Raw genomic sequence first — 17,150 nt, forward strand, 5'->3', positions numbered from 1 at the left:
AAAATGTAGATCTTCTTTTTTTGTTTTACATTTGAAAATGTGTAAAAAAACTTTTATCTACATTTTTTTTTTGTTATACAATGTAGTATTTGAAAATATGTAAAAATAAGTAGATCTACTTTTGGAGCACTACTAATTTGAACGTCAATCTGTTTGGACCGTTTAAGGGTTAATTGGGATATCATATGAGAGAGGGAAGCAAGATAATGATTATTGAAATAAAATGCACTAATTTGTGTCAATGAATTATTCCACTGGTATAACTAGAGGCTTTGAACAAAGAAGAATTATGCATGGTATTAGTAGAATAAAGTTTCTCACGAAGCATTTATGAGTTGTAAAATAATAATTTGCTTTACTTAACCTAACAAAGAATTTATTGTGTTTATTAACCCCTTGACTGTCGCAACCCCCAATCCTGAGGTGTCTTCTGGTGTCGCAAATTTAAAAAAAAAAAAAAGGATAGAGACTCTTTTCCAGATTCTAATGACACCAAAAGAATGAAATTTGATGGAAAACTGATGGAATTACGCTCTTGGGAAGTTAGCGACCTGGGCGATATTTACAGATCGGCTATTTTGCCCACTTTGAGACCTATTTTTGGCTAATTCCATTAATCCAGTTGACCAAACTCATAGCTATTTCTTTAGAACTCTTTTTATAGTAAAACCAATCAAAATCACCTCTATTTCTATAATATGTTTTCCATTCTATCAAATGAGACCAAGAAAATGAGAATACTGTGTGTACAACTATAAATACTATATGAAAATAGACCACAAAGTCGGCATTTTAACCCTTTCAGGGTTTCGGATGTACTAGTACGGCTTATGCACCAGGGTTTTTGATGTACTAGTACGCCTAAATTCTAGCGTCCTCAAATCTAGTGAGAGAAAGCTGGTAGGCCTACATATGAAAGAATGGGTCTATGTGGTCAGTGTGTGCAGTATAAAAAAAAATCCTGCAGCACACAGTGCGTAATGAGAAAAAAAAAACTTTGACCGTGTTTTTGGATTAAAACAGTGACTTTGCACTGTATTTTTGTATGGTATTTATTGTTGTATTCTAGTTTTCCTGGTCTCATTTTATAGAATGGAAGACATATTACAGAAATTGAGATGATTTTGACTGGTTTTACAATGAAAAGTACCTTGAAATTGAGCTCAAAGAAGCAGATGTTCGATTTTTACCAAAGTTCAAAAGTAATCAAATCATGCCAAGCGTCCAATACATGTCAACTGGTGAGTCTAATATTCTTTCACAAGTGCGCTGATATTATTTATACCATTTCTACACTAATGCAGTAGTCTGCATAACAGTAAATCATTTTTTTTTTTTTTGTGAGAAAAAAAATTCGAAGTGGAAAGCAAAAGAATGTAAGAGGGGTATGGGGATGTGACTAATGAACAGAGGAAATGTTATTTTAGTGCCAGGAATGTCATTCTTGTTTATTCTGGACCCTATTTGGAAATTGGCATCTTTTGAAATTTGTGTGAAAGTGGCAAAATTGCTAAATTCTGACCACTGTATTGGATAGTTGAAATCGGTAAATGGGTGGTTTCTTGTACTCATTCGATAGAAAAAATGGAGTTCTAGTGAAATAGTTATAATTTTTGTCGACTAGTACACTGGAATTGGCTGAAAATAGGGCTCAAAATGGGCAAAATCGCCGATGCGTAAACATCTTCAAGACCACTAACTTCGCGAGAGCATAATTCCGTAAGTTTTCTATCAAATTTCGTACTTTTGGTGTCATTATGATTGGGAAAAGATTCTCTATCTTTTCATAAGAAAAAATAATTTTTTTTTTAAATTTGGGCGACCCTGAGAACAAGTTTGGGAGAGGGACTTGGGACCTTGAAACGGTTAATTAAAAAATGGTCGGAGTTTTTTTTCTCATTGTGCATTGTGTGCTCCAGGATTTTTTTTTACATGGTGCGCACTGACCACACAGACCCATTCTCTCACATGAGAGAATGAGTATATATACGTCAAACACGGTGGCTCGTAAGACGTACATATACGACCGAAACAGTCTGGCGTCTCTTTAACACTTCCCTAAAATGGCCCAAGACTTTGTCACTGTACATATTTCTCACCTTCTTTACCACAGGCTTGGCACAAAGAGCTTTCTTTGGAGCCATGGTAGCTTATTTAGTACTTGCAAGCACTAAAATGAGTGGAGTAGTATTATGAAATATTTCGTAGGAGCACTTGAGGGGACCTTCACTCACTGGTAAACAATGCCAGACTGGCTGGGTAGGGAGGCCACCCCGGCTCACACCGTGCATTCGCGTCCCGGACGAACTACTATTCGCGAGTCAACCTATGAAAAGCGAGTCCATGTTTATACGAAAATACCCCTATGATTGGCGAAATTTACGATTGCCAAGAACTATGAAAAGCGAGGGACCACTGTACTAGTACGCCTAAATTCTAGTGCCCTCAAATCTAGTGGGAGAAAGCTGGTAGGCATACATATGAAAGAATTGGTCTATGTGGTCAGTGTGCGCAGTATAAAAAAAAAATCCTGCAGCACAGTGCCTAATGAGAAAAAAAAACTTGGACCGTGTTTTTGGAATAAAACAGCGACTTTGCACTGTATTTTCGTATGGTATTTATTGTTGTATTCTAGTTTTCTTGGTCTCATTTTATAGAATGGAAGACATATTACAGAAATTGAGATGATTTTGACTGGTTTTACAATGAAAAGTACCTTGAAATTGAGCTCAAAGTAGCAGAAATGTTCGATTTTTACCAAAGTTCAAAAGTAAACAAATCATGCCAAGCGTTCAATACACGTCAACTGGTGAGTCTAATATTCTTTCACAAGTGCGCTGATATTATTTATACCATTTCTACACTAATGCAGCAGTCTGCATAACAGTAAATCTATTTTTTGTAAGAAAAAAATTGAAAGTGGAAAGCCAAAGAAATATAAGAGGGGCCTGGGGATGTGACTAACGAATAGAGGAAATGTTATTTTAGTGCCAGGAATGTCTTTCTTGTTTATTCTGGACCCTATTCAGAAATTGGCATCTTTTGAAATTTGTGTGAAATTGGCAAAATTGCTAAATTCTGACCACTGTATTGGATAGTTGAAATCAGTAAATGGGTGGTTTCTTGTACTAATTCGATAGAAAAAATAGACTTCTAGAGAAATAGTTATGATTTTTGTCGACTAGTACACTGGAATTGGCCAAAAATAGGGCTCAAAGTGGGCAAAATCGCCGTTGTGTAAACATTGTCGAGACCGCTAAATTCGCGAGAGCATAATTCCGTAAGTTTTCCATCAAATTTCATACTTTTGGTGTCAATATGATCGGGAAAAGATTCTCTATCTTTTCATAAGAAAAAATAATTTTTTTTTTTTTAAATTTGGCTGACCCTTGGAGAGGGCCTGTCGACCCTCAAAGGGTTAATGGAAATGTTTGATTTGTGCCAATATTCCAATGCCAATAAGCATCCAACTGGCCAGTCTAATATGCATTTAGAAATGCACTGTCATTATTTATACAATTATTACAATAATACAGTAGTCTGCATAAAATTAAATTTTCTATTTTTTTGTGTGAATAAAAATTCAAAATGGAAGCAAGTGCAATATAAGAGAGGCCTGGAGATGTCACTGAGGAGCAGAGGAAATGTTTATGTGGTGCCAGGAATGTCTACATTGTTTATTCTGGGCCCTATTTTGAAACTGGCAGTTCTTGAATTTTGTGTAAAATTGGACAAATTAATGATTTCTGATAACTTTATTGGGTAGTTGAAATAGGTAAATGGCAGTTTCTTGTACTCATTCAATAGAATAGAAGGAATATTAGCAAAACAGTTATGAGTTTGGTCGACTTGAACAATAGAATTGGCCAAAATTAGAGCATAAAGTGGGCAAAATTGCTCATGTTTAGATATTGCCGAGAGTGCTGACTTTGCAAGAGCATAAGCCCATAAATTTTTGCATCAAATTTTGTACTTTTGGTTTCATTACCTTTGGAAGAAGATCATTATTTCATAAGATAAACTAATTTTTTTTTTTAAATTCTTCAACCCTGGGAGCAATTTTGTGAGCAGGGGTCGCAACACTGAAAGAGTTAATATCTTGGGATTATTGGTCATCATGTTTCATCTCACAAATTTATTCATGGCATAAAAACAATTTAGCACTGCACAATGGATATAACTTTGAAATGCAATCTGTTACAGAGTGTATCATCAGAAATCCAAAACTACAAGGGTCAGATTGAAAATATTCGTGACACAGCTGTGGATCTGATTAACCATGGAGTTTTGTTCCAAGCTCGCATACAACCTGAGTTAGTACTTATAAATCAGAGGTGGGAAAATATCTACCGAACTGTGCAGGTAAGTTTTTTTTATTTAGACATCGAGTCTTTTCCTACAAGGAAGGAGCAGTTTTCAAAGTATTTTTAAAGGAATGATGTAAGCCTTATTTTTGAGTAACCAGTTACTGTAATTTCTAGTGTTTGTTATATCACTCATTATCCTTCCTAGTTAATATCACATGCTACAGTTTTCAACTTTTAAGGCTTGTGTTTATTAATATACAGTAGTATGTTGCACTGTATGCTTTTTTTTTTTGGACATGTCAAGTTTAGTGATGAAAGTGGATTCAGAATATAATTTATATTTTTCAAAAGTATTGTTGCTCTTTAGTGAACTTCTCTGCTGCACGATTTATTTACCTAATGTATGTTGCAGATGGTTAATTATTAACCAGTTTGGCAAAGTACCAGAAGCTGCTGCTATTGTCATTTTGTCAGTGTTTAAGTGGTGTCAGCCTGTGCATGATGCATGTGTTGCTTGGAAGGCTTTGCACTTTGGCTATTTCTTTGACTGTATTAAACTTTCATCCTAAAGTAATTGTGTTTCTCTGATTTTTTTTTTTAATTGAATTTGTGAAATTAGATAAAATATAATTGCAGTTAGCTGATAAGTAAGTTGACTGATGATTTTCTTTTCACCTCCAAATATTTTTACTAAATTATTCTGCGGTTTGGAAATCTAACCATACTAATATCTTTATGTATATTTCATTAGCATTACATACTAGCTTTTTACCAAGAAATTTATCAGTACTCTCTTATTATTGTATATTAGTCTTTTGTGAGACAACTTCTTTTCTATAAATATTTATTTCTGTCTTTAAGGATATTCTGTGTTTTGGGGATAATGTGGCTTTATGTGGGTAATATGATTTTCTATTTCTATGTTTTTCTGAAAATAATTTTGCATAATGCATATTACATTGAGCATTAGATACACAAATAAGCTTTGAAATAGCTGTGAACCTTTTCAGTTATGTTTGAGGAGTTTAATCCACTTTCCTTATAAGTATACAGTATTTCATTACTCTCAAAATGAGTATATATTGTACCTCACCTCTGACACCAAGTCCTAATTAGAAGCTATAGATTAGTGCATAACTTGAGGAGATGAAAAAGTCAATGCTTGTGCTAGGATAGTGTTGTGACTTAGGTTACGTTTGCTTCAAAACTATTGCTCTAGTGTATATATGTGGAGTTTTGCTGGTGAAAGGTGACAAGGGAGTTATCCATCGTCCCACTGATTCACTCTTTTACTACTCTGTGTTACTTGTCTAACATCCCTCTTCATGGCTCTATCAACACTACATGCGGTGTCTGGTCTGTTAACCTTACTGCTTCTGCTGGACTAGAATTTACGGCAGCAGCTTGATCTCACCATACTTTTCCAAATGAAGGTAGTAATTAAATCTTAGCAAGTCAGCAGATTTCAGAGTTGGCCTGATTTTAATACTGGTGAGAAAGATCCAATGTATATCTTTTCAGCATTGTCTCCTGGATACACAAGACACAGGCATCTCCATAGGTTTTCCCTTGACCTCAGAGACACAGGGATCACAATCAACAGACCACACCAACACCAATTCTGCTCTCTCTACCATCATTGCTTCTGTTAATGAAACTTCTGTTACTGCCAGTCTAACCCATGACTCTTCACAGCTTTCTCCGTCTACTGGTATATCTCCAGTGTTTAGCAAATTACAAGCTCCATCTACTCAGCAATTTGATGAATTGAAGTCAGTACAGTTCACCTTACAAGATGATACTGCTGTTATAGACACAAAGGTTGACATGTCGGGAAAAAATATCCAAGAAGGAAATGTTGTGCTAAGAAGTATTGGTCTAGTTCGCAGTGTTATGAACACTACAACAACTATTACAACAACTTCTACAAATGTAATGTCTTCAGAAAGTGCTGAATTAACAAAGGTGGTATCATCAGGTAAATCAAATTTATATGCTGAAAATGTACATTGTCCAACAGATGTACAGGATGATCATTTAATTGGCGAAAAAGAAGGAGCAGAATCTGGGGAATCCCCTGAGATGTATTCCTCAGCAGACAGTAACATGTGGGGAGATTCTTCTCTTATTGACAGTGTTGTGAGGGTTGAGCCTAAAGAACACTTAAGTCATCAAGATGATCATAGTGTTACTGTAGTCACCAACAGTGTTACAACAAAGATAGACTGTCTATGTACCGATGGAAAGGAAGACATTGACAAGAAGACTGAACACTACTCATCCGATCAGCAGGCACTTGACTCTAAAATCACAATCTTAAAAGATCAACCCAAAAAGATCAGCCTTGTTGAAGTTGAGGAAGTGAAAACGACAATTTCTCACTTATCATTTAACATCCCTGGTACAGTAACTGAAAGGAAAACAATTTGTTCTAGACAGACTGATGTGGTTTCACATGCTGATGGTGAATCATCTGTGTTTTCACCAGTCGATGGATCACCAGTTTCAGAGTTGCATCTTGTTTCAAATGATTTAACTGTTAATGATTCACCAGCAAAGGACCGTAAGAGAAAGATGAGTGAGGCTGAAGCTGATCTAGATAACTTTGATGAGCTTATTGCAGGTCTCAAAGAAGTAGCTGAAACAGATATAGATTTAACAGCAGTAGAGAGAAATCGAAGGAGGGCTTCCATTAAAGATCTTGATCATGACCAGAGTGGAGATGAGAGGTTTTCTCTTCTAAAGATTAGGAGATGTGATGATGATGATTTAGAATCCCTTGCATCAATTGATACTGACATGGCCCCTGCTTCAGAAGCAAGTAGAGATCTAGAAGGAACTTTTTCTGATCTTGACTCTGTATCAGAGAGTGTGTCCTCAAAAGGTGATAGTTTATTCTCCCCATCCACAACTCAAGGTATTGAAGCCTCAGATTGTTCTAGGATAGAGGAAGCTCATACTGTGGAACTTGTCTCTCAGCAGAGTCGGGTAGTATCTAGTGAGGCAGTCTCTCATGTATACATTAAAACATCTCATCAGCTAGCTTCACCAACTGAAGCAAAAATAGATGCTAATATTGTAGACAAGGAAATTAGTGAAGATTCAAGTTGCAATGTACAACTTAATTCTAACAAAAATAATATTTATCCACTGAAACAAAAAGAAACAAATAAATCTGAGCAATCTAGAGATGAAGCTGCAAGCCATACCATGAGCTATGATCAGCTACCTGTGGAGAAACTGCAAGCTATGATAGCTGAACTTGAGGAGGTCATGAGTGATACAGTATTAAGTGATATGGATGATGAGAATAGCAACTCAGAGAAAGAAAATAAAGATATCAGTTTACCTGTAAATGAGCCAAATATATTATTTGAAGCACAGCATACAGAAGATGAAGTTGTAACTACAGCATCACCTCAAAAAATGCAAGAGAAAGATGATTCTACCTCCAGTTTACCAAATAAAATTCCCACATGTGACATAAAGCATAAATCTCTTCCTATTGAATTCACTGTGCAAGAAGTTCATGTTGCTGGTGATATTGAATTTGCCCAAGCTAAAAGTTCCATTGAGGAAAGTGAACTTTTGCCCATTGAAATGCCAAGAATTTTGGTTACAACCACTACTTCAGTTCATGAGGATACTGTTCAAAACATTACAAATGTTCCACCTGTAATTAGATATGAGCAAAAGAGTGTAGTCATCCCAGTAGCAACGAACCAGAATTCTTCTACAGCAGTACAGAAAGTGTCAGTGCACAGTTCTCAGGTGGTGCATGGGATGACTCTTGTGGCCTCCACTGAAGATCATCTTCCAGAACCTGAGAAAGCTGTACTTGTCACTTTAATCTCCAGACCTAGCTCAGTGGAGGCCCTAAACACTGCTTCAGAGTCTACTGGAAATAAAGTTATTGCAAAAGTGGTAGAAGAGGAAAATTTTGATTCAGATGTGAAGTCCTTGCTTAGGGATGAAAGGAAAGATGCGAAAGAAATGGTAGAAGAGTATAAAGACTCGTCAACTGTGTACAGCTCAGGCGATTCTTCAGAGGTTGATGTCTCTGGAGAGAAGGGGAGACAACCAACTGTCAGTGAATGCCCAGACTACTCAGAAACCTTGGAGGATGAAAATGCTGAAGAAATTATAAAGGTAAGTTATATTTGTAGAGCACAAGTGTCATTTTATGGATAAGCTTTCAGGTGGTTTTATTTGGTTGTAATCCTAACATGGTGTCACATTATTCTCGAAAATCAGAATATCCTCCTCTGGTGAAAGGGGGCCAACATTTGGCCAAAACTGCTGCTGCTTTAATAACTTTAGTCTGCTGCAAAATCCTTCTCATATTTGGTAAATGTATTCAGTCTGTAACGTCCATTTGGATGTTGTAAGACTCTTCCACTCTGCTTTCAGGTAACTTCAGCATGTGAGATAGACAGCTCTTCAATAGACTCTGTCACTAGGTCTTCTACTACAGGGCTGACTTCAGTTTTTCCTACTATCTCACCTATCACTTCTGATCATGTCCAAACATGCCCTTACCATGTTGAAAGCTCCAAAAGTTTGCAAGGCATTGAAAGTCCTGGATCAGTAACTGATTCAGGAGCAACAGTAACTCATATAGCAAGTGGAATGTCATCATCAATGTTAGATTTTTTGTCAAGGCACAATGTTGTGATTGTAGACCCAGATGCAAAGCTAAATGAAACACTTGACCAACAAGCTATTGGGTCTTTAGGTGTACATACATTGGAGGTAAATATCAATGAAGGGATTAATTCTCTGGGAATTAGCACATGCGAAGAACCTATTCAGTCACTCTTACCCATTGCTTATTTAGGTTCAGAAATTAAGCAGGAGAGGAGTGCCATTCTGCAACCAGTGGAAGATTTATCTGTACCTTCATCTAGTTCTGTGTCATTCATCAAAATGTCAGATATTGCCAGTTGCCCAAGCAGTTCTGATAAGCAACATAATTTATTAGAAAGTATTCAGCTTAAGAATTACAAAGAAGCCGAGAGCCAGATTTCTATTGAAGATAAAAATCCTAAATTGGAAAGCAACATACTTGAAGCATCTGTTGTGCCCTCTGAGATGACCATGGAAATGGTTAACAAAAAATTACCATTAGGGTTTGAACATAAAATGAAACATTCAGCTGAATTAATTAGTGGTTCATCACCTGAGGCTCTGATGATGCTGACTCAAAATATGACAGTTCCAAAGATGGAAACCGTGGAGAAACCAACTGGACTGCCAGGACATGCTTCAGATGACTCTGTTGTAAATGCATGTCACATGGAAGTTATTAATGCTGCTGATATTGAAAGTGGATCTGTTATTGAAATCACATATCAAGTTGAAGATCCTGAGGAAAAGATGGATTTGCCTCTGTTACCAGAGATAAGAACTAAGACTCAGTGCAGTGACGGCAGAGAGAAAGATAACACACATTTAACTGAGGAGCTGAATGCAAGTTTATCACCAGCAGCTCATGCTTTTTTCAAAGAAGGTATTGCAACTTATACTAACAGGAAAGTGTTATCACATAAAGAAGACAGTTTGTTAACTGAATCTCAGACTACTGTGGTTGCCCCACACAAGGTCATAATGGACATTGAAAGGCAAATAGAATCATCCTCGTATCAGACTGCACAAGATGTTCATAGTATTATAGGAGAAAATGTATTGTTTGATGTTGAAAAAGTCAAATCTGTCTGTATTGAAGAATCAGCTTTAGACTTTTCAAATCATTCAGATGACTTCAAGCGTAAAATATCAACTGCTTCTGTTGAAATTGACATTTCTGCAGAAGAGGTTGCTACTTCTTTTGATTCATTAGACTTAACAGCTGGCTCTTTTGCTTTTGAAAGACAAGCTGCAGTAGCACTTGAGGAATATTCTACAGACAACATAGTAACAGTGTCACATACAGTACAGTTGATTGATGGGCATGTTTGTGCAGAAGCTTCATTTCCCAGTGGAAATGCGAGAAACCAAGTTCATAAAATATCTATAGCTTCATTGGATATAGAGCTTGTTGGGGATGAAATTGCTGGTATTCTTGAGATGTCATCTTTCCCTACCCAGTCCTTTGCTGATGAAAAGGAAACATACATAGCAACTTCTCCATCATTTACTGATCAGGTTGTAGCATCTGAAATCGTTTCTCTTACTGCTTCGGGTAATAAGGACATTGTTACAACTGAAAGAAAAGCCTCTACTGTATCAGAAAAATATGTCATTTCTCCACAAGATGCTATATCAGCTATATCTGCTCCACTGCTGCAAGAAGAAGCATTCACATTTCCAGAAGAAATGCATGTTTCATTGGAAGAGAATTTGGAAACAAGAATTGCTGTTAGTGATGTAGTTCCAATAAAAGATTTAGATTTTAGTGCTGAGATTGTAGAAAAAAGCTTGGAAAACTCTTCACCTTTAGCAGGTACCACTACAGTAACAGATAAAACTGAAAGGAAGTTATCTACAGCAATTAAAGATTTTGAAATAATGCCTCAGGAAATAACCGAAGATTTGGGAATACAAGGAGTAAATGTAATGTCATTTGCCATGAAACGGAGTGTATCAGAAAGAGCCATGGAAGGCCTGAAAGAGGCTATTCTCGTATCACCAGAAACAGTTCTTCAAGGTTCTCCATATCGAGATGAAAATGCCACTGTTCAAGGAGAACAAGTATATTCAAATAACCTCTGTGATGAAATTAATAGGAAAATATCAACAGCCTCAGTAGAAATGGAATTTGCTCCTTCTGAAATACTGCTGGAGGAAGAGCAAACTCTTTGTATAGAAAGATTTGCTTGTGCTAAGGAAGTTTTAGCAAGTGGGCAAGAAAGTTGCTCAGCGAATGTTGTACTAACAACCGTCAAGGCAGTTATTGCTGGCACTGTAACAAAGGAATCAAATTCATCTGAAGTAAGTGGAGAAACTCTGGATAATATGGAAGTGGCATCAGAAATCTCAGAGGAGGGATTGCCTTTAGGCTGTGAAGCTGCATTGATAGATCCTTCAGTAATCTCAGGCTATGTGATTAACAGCCAGTCAGGCGAGGGAAGTGATTTTGGAGAAATATCAACTGGTGATATTGCATTTATTCAAGGTATAAAATCTGCCATACCCACTGGCTATACATTCGCAACAAATACTGTGGAGGATGATTGTTTGTCTGAGGCTCTCTCATATTTTGATATTGAAACCTCTGTAGATGTCAAAGATAAGTATGGTGTGGCAGTTACTGTCATAGGTACCCGCAGTGATCTCAACGTTTCAATAGAAGACACAGAAGAAAAACAGATCCCTCATGAGGAGGGGGGATTGGAGGAGTTAAAAATGGAATCTTCACTTGATTCTCTTTTAAATAGTTCACGTTATTCATCAAGAGGTAGAAGCCTTGATAATCTTTTAATGGATATAGAATATAAGGAAACAAAAGAAATGAAAAAAGATTATGGCATACCAGATGATTCAGTCAATAGGGGCACTTTCCTTACTGAAATTTTAAGTTTTACTGACAAGGAATACATAGAAAAAGCACTACAAAAATCTAATTCATGCACTTACCACACAGTAAGTCAGAAAACTGTGAATGGAACTTTGGAGAAGTCTGAAATTACTAGAGCTTCATACACTGCCAACTTACCAAATTCAGTTTGTGATAAAGATAAAGTTATTTCTGTTTCCCAGTCCTCCAAACAGGACAAAGACATGGTAGATTTGGGAGGTGAGGAGACTTCTGAATTATCTTTGAGCCTGGATAAATTGCAAAACATTCCTCAGACAATATCCAGTGTGAAAGATGTTAAGAAAGCAGAAATAGAGACAAAACCAGAAGTAGATAGTAATGTTTCTTCTTTGCTTTCACTGATTAAATATGATATTGTTAAAAAAGATGATAGTAAGGAAGAGCCCAAACCCAAATTTGCTAAAACTGTTCTAAACCAAGACAAAATAACTAAAGTTCAGTACACACCTAAATCTCAGGTAACCAGAGTAGAAGATAAAACTTGGAAATTAAAATCTGATATTGCAGTAAAGCTTGAAGAAAAGCATGATGAGATTGTTTGGTCTCATTGCACTATGCATGAAGATGAATTACCTATTCAACAGGTCAGTGATTTACCTGAAGCTGCTGGTATAATACAAAAAGAGGTTGATGTAAACCCAGAAGAATATTGTGCAGAGCAGAAATCTTCAAGTAAATTACCAGTGACAGCTATTCATTATGTTCCTTATGTTCCTGTGGATACTGAAATGATTTTTCAGGAGAAAAAGTCTGCATCTCAGCAATCCTCTGATAACTCAAGACTAATCCCACAGGAGACAAATATAATTAAAGAAGAAACTTCTACAAGGGTAATTAATGAGACAACAGAAATAGTAACTACCAGACAAATGGAAACTAATGTGAGTACAGTACAAAACAAAGAAACAAAAATCCATTATGTTCCTCATGCTCCATCAGATATATTAAGAATGATACCAGAAGAAAAGTTTCCATCTCCGAAGGAAATTGTTCCAAGAATTAGTAATTCTAAACAGGAACAACCAAACATATATTCAGTACCAGTTAATTCTGAAGATAGAACAGTTCCTGAGAAGTATATTAAGTCCTGTCAAGTTCTTGGTAAAGTGAGTGCACCTTTAGTAACAACTGCAGAGTCTACTAAGCCAGAGGAAATTAAATTCACAAATAAAGAAAGTTGCATTAAACAAGAAGACTTGGAAGGCAAGAAAAGTAAAATTTTATATGTACCTCATGTCCCAGTTTCTCCAGTTACAGTTACTTTGTCAAAAGAACAGATGATCAAAAACCTGACCAATAGAGAAAGCAGTTTAAGTTGTATGAAGGAAACTGATATTACATCAGATGAGGAAGAGAAAATAACAACTTTCCCTGTTAAAGAAGTGGAAATTCAAAATAAAAAAGCACATGATATCACCCTTCATTATGTTCCTCATGTACCAGTAGATCAAGGAATCCCTGAGGTGATAGCAAGATCAGAGAACATGGCAACTGATAATAGTGAACAAAAAACAATAAATATTAAGGAAATTGTAAAATCTGAGAAAGTACAGAAATCAGTTGAGTATGTATCTCAACATCAAACCTCAGACAAAAAAACAGAGAGTAACATTGAAGCACAAGTTCATGTTCCAGTCTCAGAGAGTAAGGATATTAACTATGGCACTAAACTTCCTGAAAATCAAAAAAAAGAATTGTATGCTATTCATTACGTACCATGTGTAACTGCTGACTTCAAAAAAACACCTTCAGGACCACAGCCTACAGAGATTCACTATGTGCCTCACTCTCCTGCAGATCTTGAAAACTTTAAATCAGATAAAACAAATGTTAAGTTCCCTGACATTCCCTCAAGCATCATAACTTCCCCCTCCACTTCTAAATTTGATGCTGTGGTAACAAGTTCTTCAGATATCTCAAAGAACCTTGTAAGTACATTGATGTTCATTGCAAAACAAAGTGAGTGCTGCATGATGTTTAAAAATTTTAATGATTTTATTGGTATATTCGCTTAGTAATCATAAGATCCATTCATTGCCTTCATAGAGCTGGGATGAATTTAGTTTCTTGACACATTTAGAGAAGTACTTTATAGGACCATTTTATTTCAAATGCAGTATTTATTTCTTAATTTCAAGATACAACTTATAATGGTGGCTCTTTTTGTATTTTGATAATGTATAAAGTACTGTATGTTGAGGAATACATCTAGAGAGCATTGATGGATCGAAGAGTGATTTGCACCCGCAGACCTTAGTGTTAGTGCATGGAGTGGCTACATTCATTAAAACATTGGTTTGATCTTTTAAAAATTTCTTAATACTGCTCAGTAACTATCTTTGAGCAAGTCATTACATATGTACGTACTTAAATGACGTGCTATACTGTACCATGATTGTGGTCATTGCCTTCCATATTATATGTGAAGCACTTTTTTTTTTTTTTACCTCATTGGCCATCTACCATGGCAGGGTGACCCAAAGAAGAATACACATTCACCATCATTCATTCAGTCACTGTCTTAGTGTGCTGACATCACATTTCAGATTGCTCTCCAACTGCAGCTTCCTCACCCCTCCTTCAGAATGCAAGCACTGCTTTTTCAACCTCCAGAACTCGAGTCTGGCTAAACATTTTCCCAGACTCTCTTCTTGAAAGTTACCTTTCTCCTCATTCATTAAAAATCACTTGTCTCCATTCACTCCTATCTGACATGCCCAGGCACCCAAAACTCAAAGCCTCTTTTATTCCCTCCCTCCATCTGTTCATAGCAACAGCTGCGGGGAGACTGACACACATTGTTTCAGGCAGGAATACCCACACATGTGACCTGTCTTAGCTTACATGTTCTGGCAGGTCGTGTTTGTTTGGTCGAGTGCCAAGCAAATGGTTGACTACCGAACAATTTTTTTTACTGAACAAAGCATTCGAATACCGGAGCTGTTCGAGTACCGAGGTACTACTGTACCTAAATAAATCTACATACTCCATACTCCCTCTTTCCAATATGATATCCAATCTTATCATTGTCTAGACATTTAGTTACTCTCATCATCTTGCTCTTTTCAATGTTCGCTTAGTTTCTTTCTTTTTACGTGCCCTCTCAGGTTTGCCCATCAACTTTTGCAACTTATCTTTAGAATCTCCCAGAAGAACTGTCACTGGCAAAGAGAAACTGCTACAACTCCCACTTTGTATCAGATTTCCACATCTCTCTCCAAACACCTTAGCATTCACTTCTTTGTCTCGTCTATAAAAATGTTAAACAACCAGGGTGACATTATGTAATCTGATCTAAGTCCTACTCTCTTTGGGAAATTGTCCCTCCTTTTTATACCCTAACCAGAGCCTCTCTCTGTATACAAAAAGTTTTTACTACTTTTAGTAATTACAATCTATTTCATACATGTAACATTTGCCATATTGCTCCCCTATCCAATCTGTCATCTGCCCCGTCTATAAATAATTTGAACAACTAAGGTGATATTATGTATTCCTGTCTTAAGTTCTAATCTTAATGGGAAATTGTCCCTCCTCTTTATACCCCAACTTGTATCTCACTTTCTGTAACTGCTTTTAGTAGTCTACCATATTTTCCATACATTTGCAACATTGCTCCTCTATCCATCCTATCATATGCCTTTTCTAAATCCAAAAATTTAGTGAACTACTTACCCTTTATCTAAGTACTTCTCACTTAAATGGTTTGATGTAAACACTTGGTCTACATGTCCCCTATGCTTTCTAAATCTTTGTTTGTCAAACATCCTACTTTGTTAGTAATAATTTTACCATACACCTTACCTGGTGTACTTAGCAGACTTATTCATGTATAATTCTTATGATCTCTCTTTTTTTTTTCCCCTTATTCAGAGGAACCATGCATGCTCTCTGCCAGTTCCTAGGTAATTTTCCTTCTTTTATGCATTTACTGAATAAATACACCACATGTAAAATGTTTCATATTATATACACAGTAATGGTAATATATGTGGATTGAGGGAGGGGGTATAAGAGGTTTTGTGTGCAAGAGGTCTGGACATAAAGTAGGCATGTGTGATCGTGTTAGGTAGGAGTGAGTGGAGACGAATGGTTTTTGGGACCTAGCAAGCTGTTGGAGTGTGAGCAGGATAGTATTTTGTGAAGGGATTCAGGGAAACTGGTTAGCCAGACTTGAGCTGGAGGTGGGAAGTACATTGCCTACACTTTAAAGGAGGGGTTTGGGATATTTGTTGTTTGGAGTGACTTCTGAACTGTCATATCTGCGTGCCTCTGCAGAAACTGATTATGTGTGGATGATGATGAAAGTGTTTCTTTTTTTTTCTGATCACCCTGCCTTGGTGAGAGAAGGCCAGTGTATTAAAAAAAAAAAGTGGATGTGGCAGTGAGGTGTAATTATCTTGTATCAAGTTTCAGCATTGATGTACATAAGAATCATACCATTGCAGTTTATATCAATATAAAATAATAAAAAATAGAAGCAACTTGAATTTTTAATGTAGTAATCAACATTTATTTTTTTTACAGTAAAATTCCTGTTATCCAACTAATTTTCTAGCTTCTCATTTAATGTCCCAGTAAAATTTTTATACTTTGGTAGTCTGTAAGTGAGTCACTAGAGACAACTGCTGTCCCTTGATAATTGGTGTTGTTAACACTTGATTCATTGTTGTATAGTCATCCTTGTTATTTAATTATATCCATGAAAAACATAAATCCCTACATCATATCTGTTAACTATATGGTTACTGTGTCAACTGTTAATTGCCATGAAGTTAACAGTTCTTTGTTGGCAGACAACTCAAAGGAAATAAATTATTTAGCTTTCAGCATTTAACAGAAAATGAAATTATAAAATGCATGGAACAGAGTATTACTAGAATATATAAAGAGCATAGGTTAACATTGGGAAAACAGTTGTCATTAGGGCAATTTTTTAAATGTTATAAAAAAAACTTCATAAATTTTATTTTTCAATAGAAAAGATAAGTTCTCTTAAAGAATGTGAAGCAGTTAGCAAGCCTCTACTAAGATGATAAAGTTATTTAGGAATGGTATAAGAAAAAGGATCAAAGAATAGGGGCATCTCTGTGCCTTCCTTAATGGTTGTCATAAAAAGTAAAATTTTCTGTGTTCATTGTCCATGAACCACTGATAGATTAGTAATCTGTTGGCAGATCTGTTACTGCGCCAGTAATGGATTCTATGTTCACTTTTCACTCAGTCTTCCAAGTTTTCTTTCCTACACACGAACACTTCCTTTTTGTCTGTACATCAATCGGTGCAAGCTTTAAGCTTGGATAAAC

General features: G+C 36.2%; 1 protein-coding gene across 10 annotated transcripts in view; it reads left to right on the plus strand.

The window, feature by feature from the left end:
• The window catches only part of LOC128688508 (utrophin), a gene marked incomplete at its 5' end in the record, with an annotated part of 1,206,544 nt that overhangs the window by 130,042 nt on the left and 1,059,352 nt on the right, over positions 1-17,150 (plus strand). For 8 of the 10 annotated variants that reach the window (XM_070084560.1, XM_070084566.1, XM_070084565.1 and 5 more), the window contains 2 exon segments: positions 4,204-4,362; positions 8,718-13,772. In XM_070084560.1, the coding sequence (XP_069940661.1) occupies positions 4,204-4,362; positions 8,718-13,772 (5,214 nt within the window). 10 annotated transcript variants of the gene reach the window in all.

Source organism: Cherax quadricarinatus, chromosome 13, assembly GCF_038502225.1.
Source record: "Cherax quadricarinatus isolate ZL_2023a chromosome 13, ASM3850222v1, whole genome shotgun sequence".
Classification (NCBI taxonomy): Eukaryota; Metazoa; Arthropoda; class Malacostraca; order Decapoda; family Parastacidae; genus Cherax; species Cherax quadricarinatus.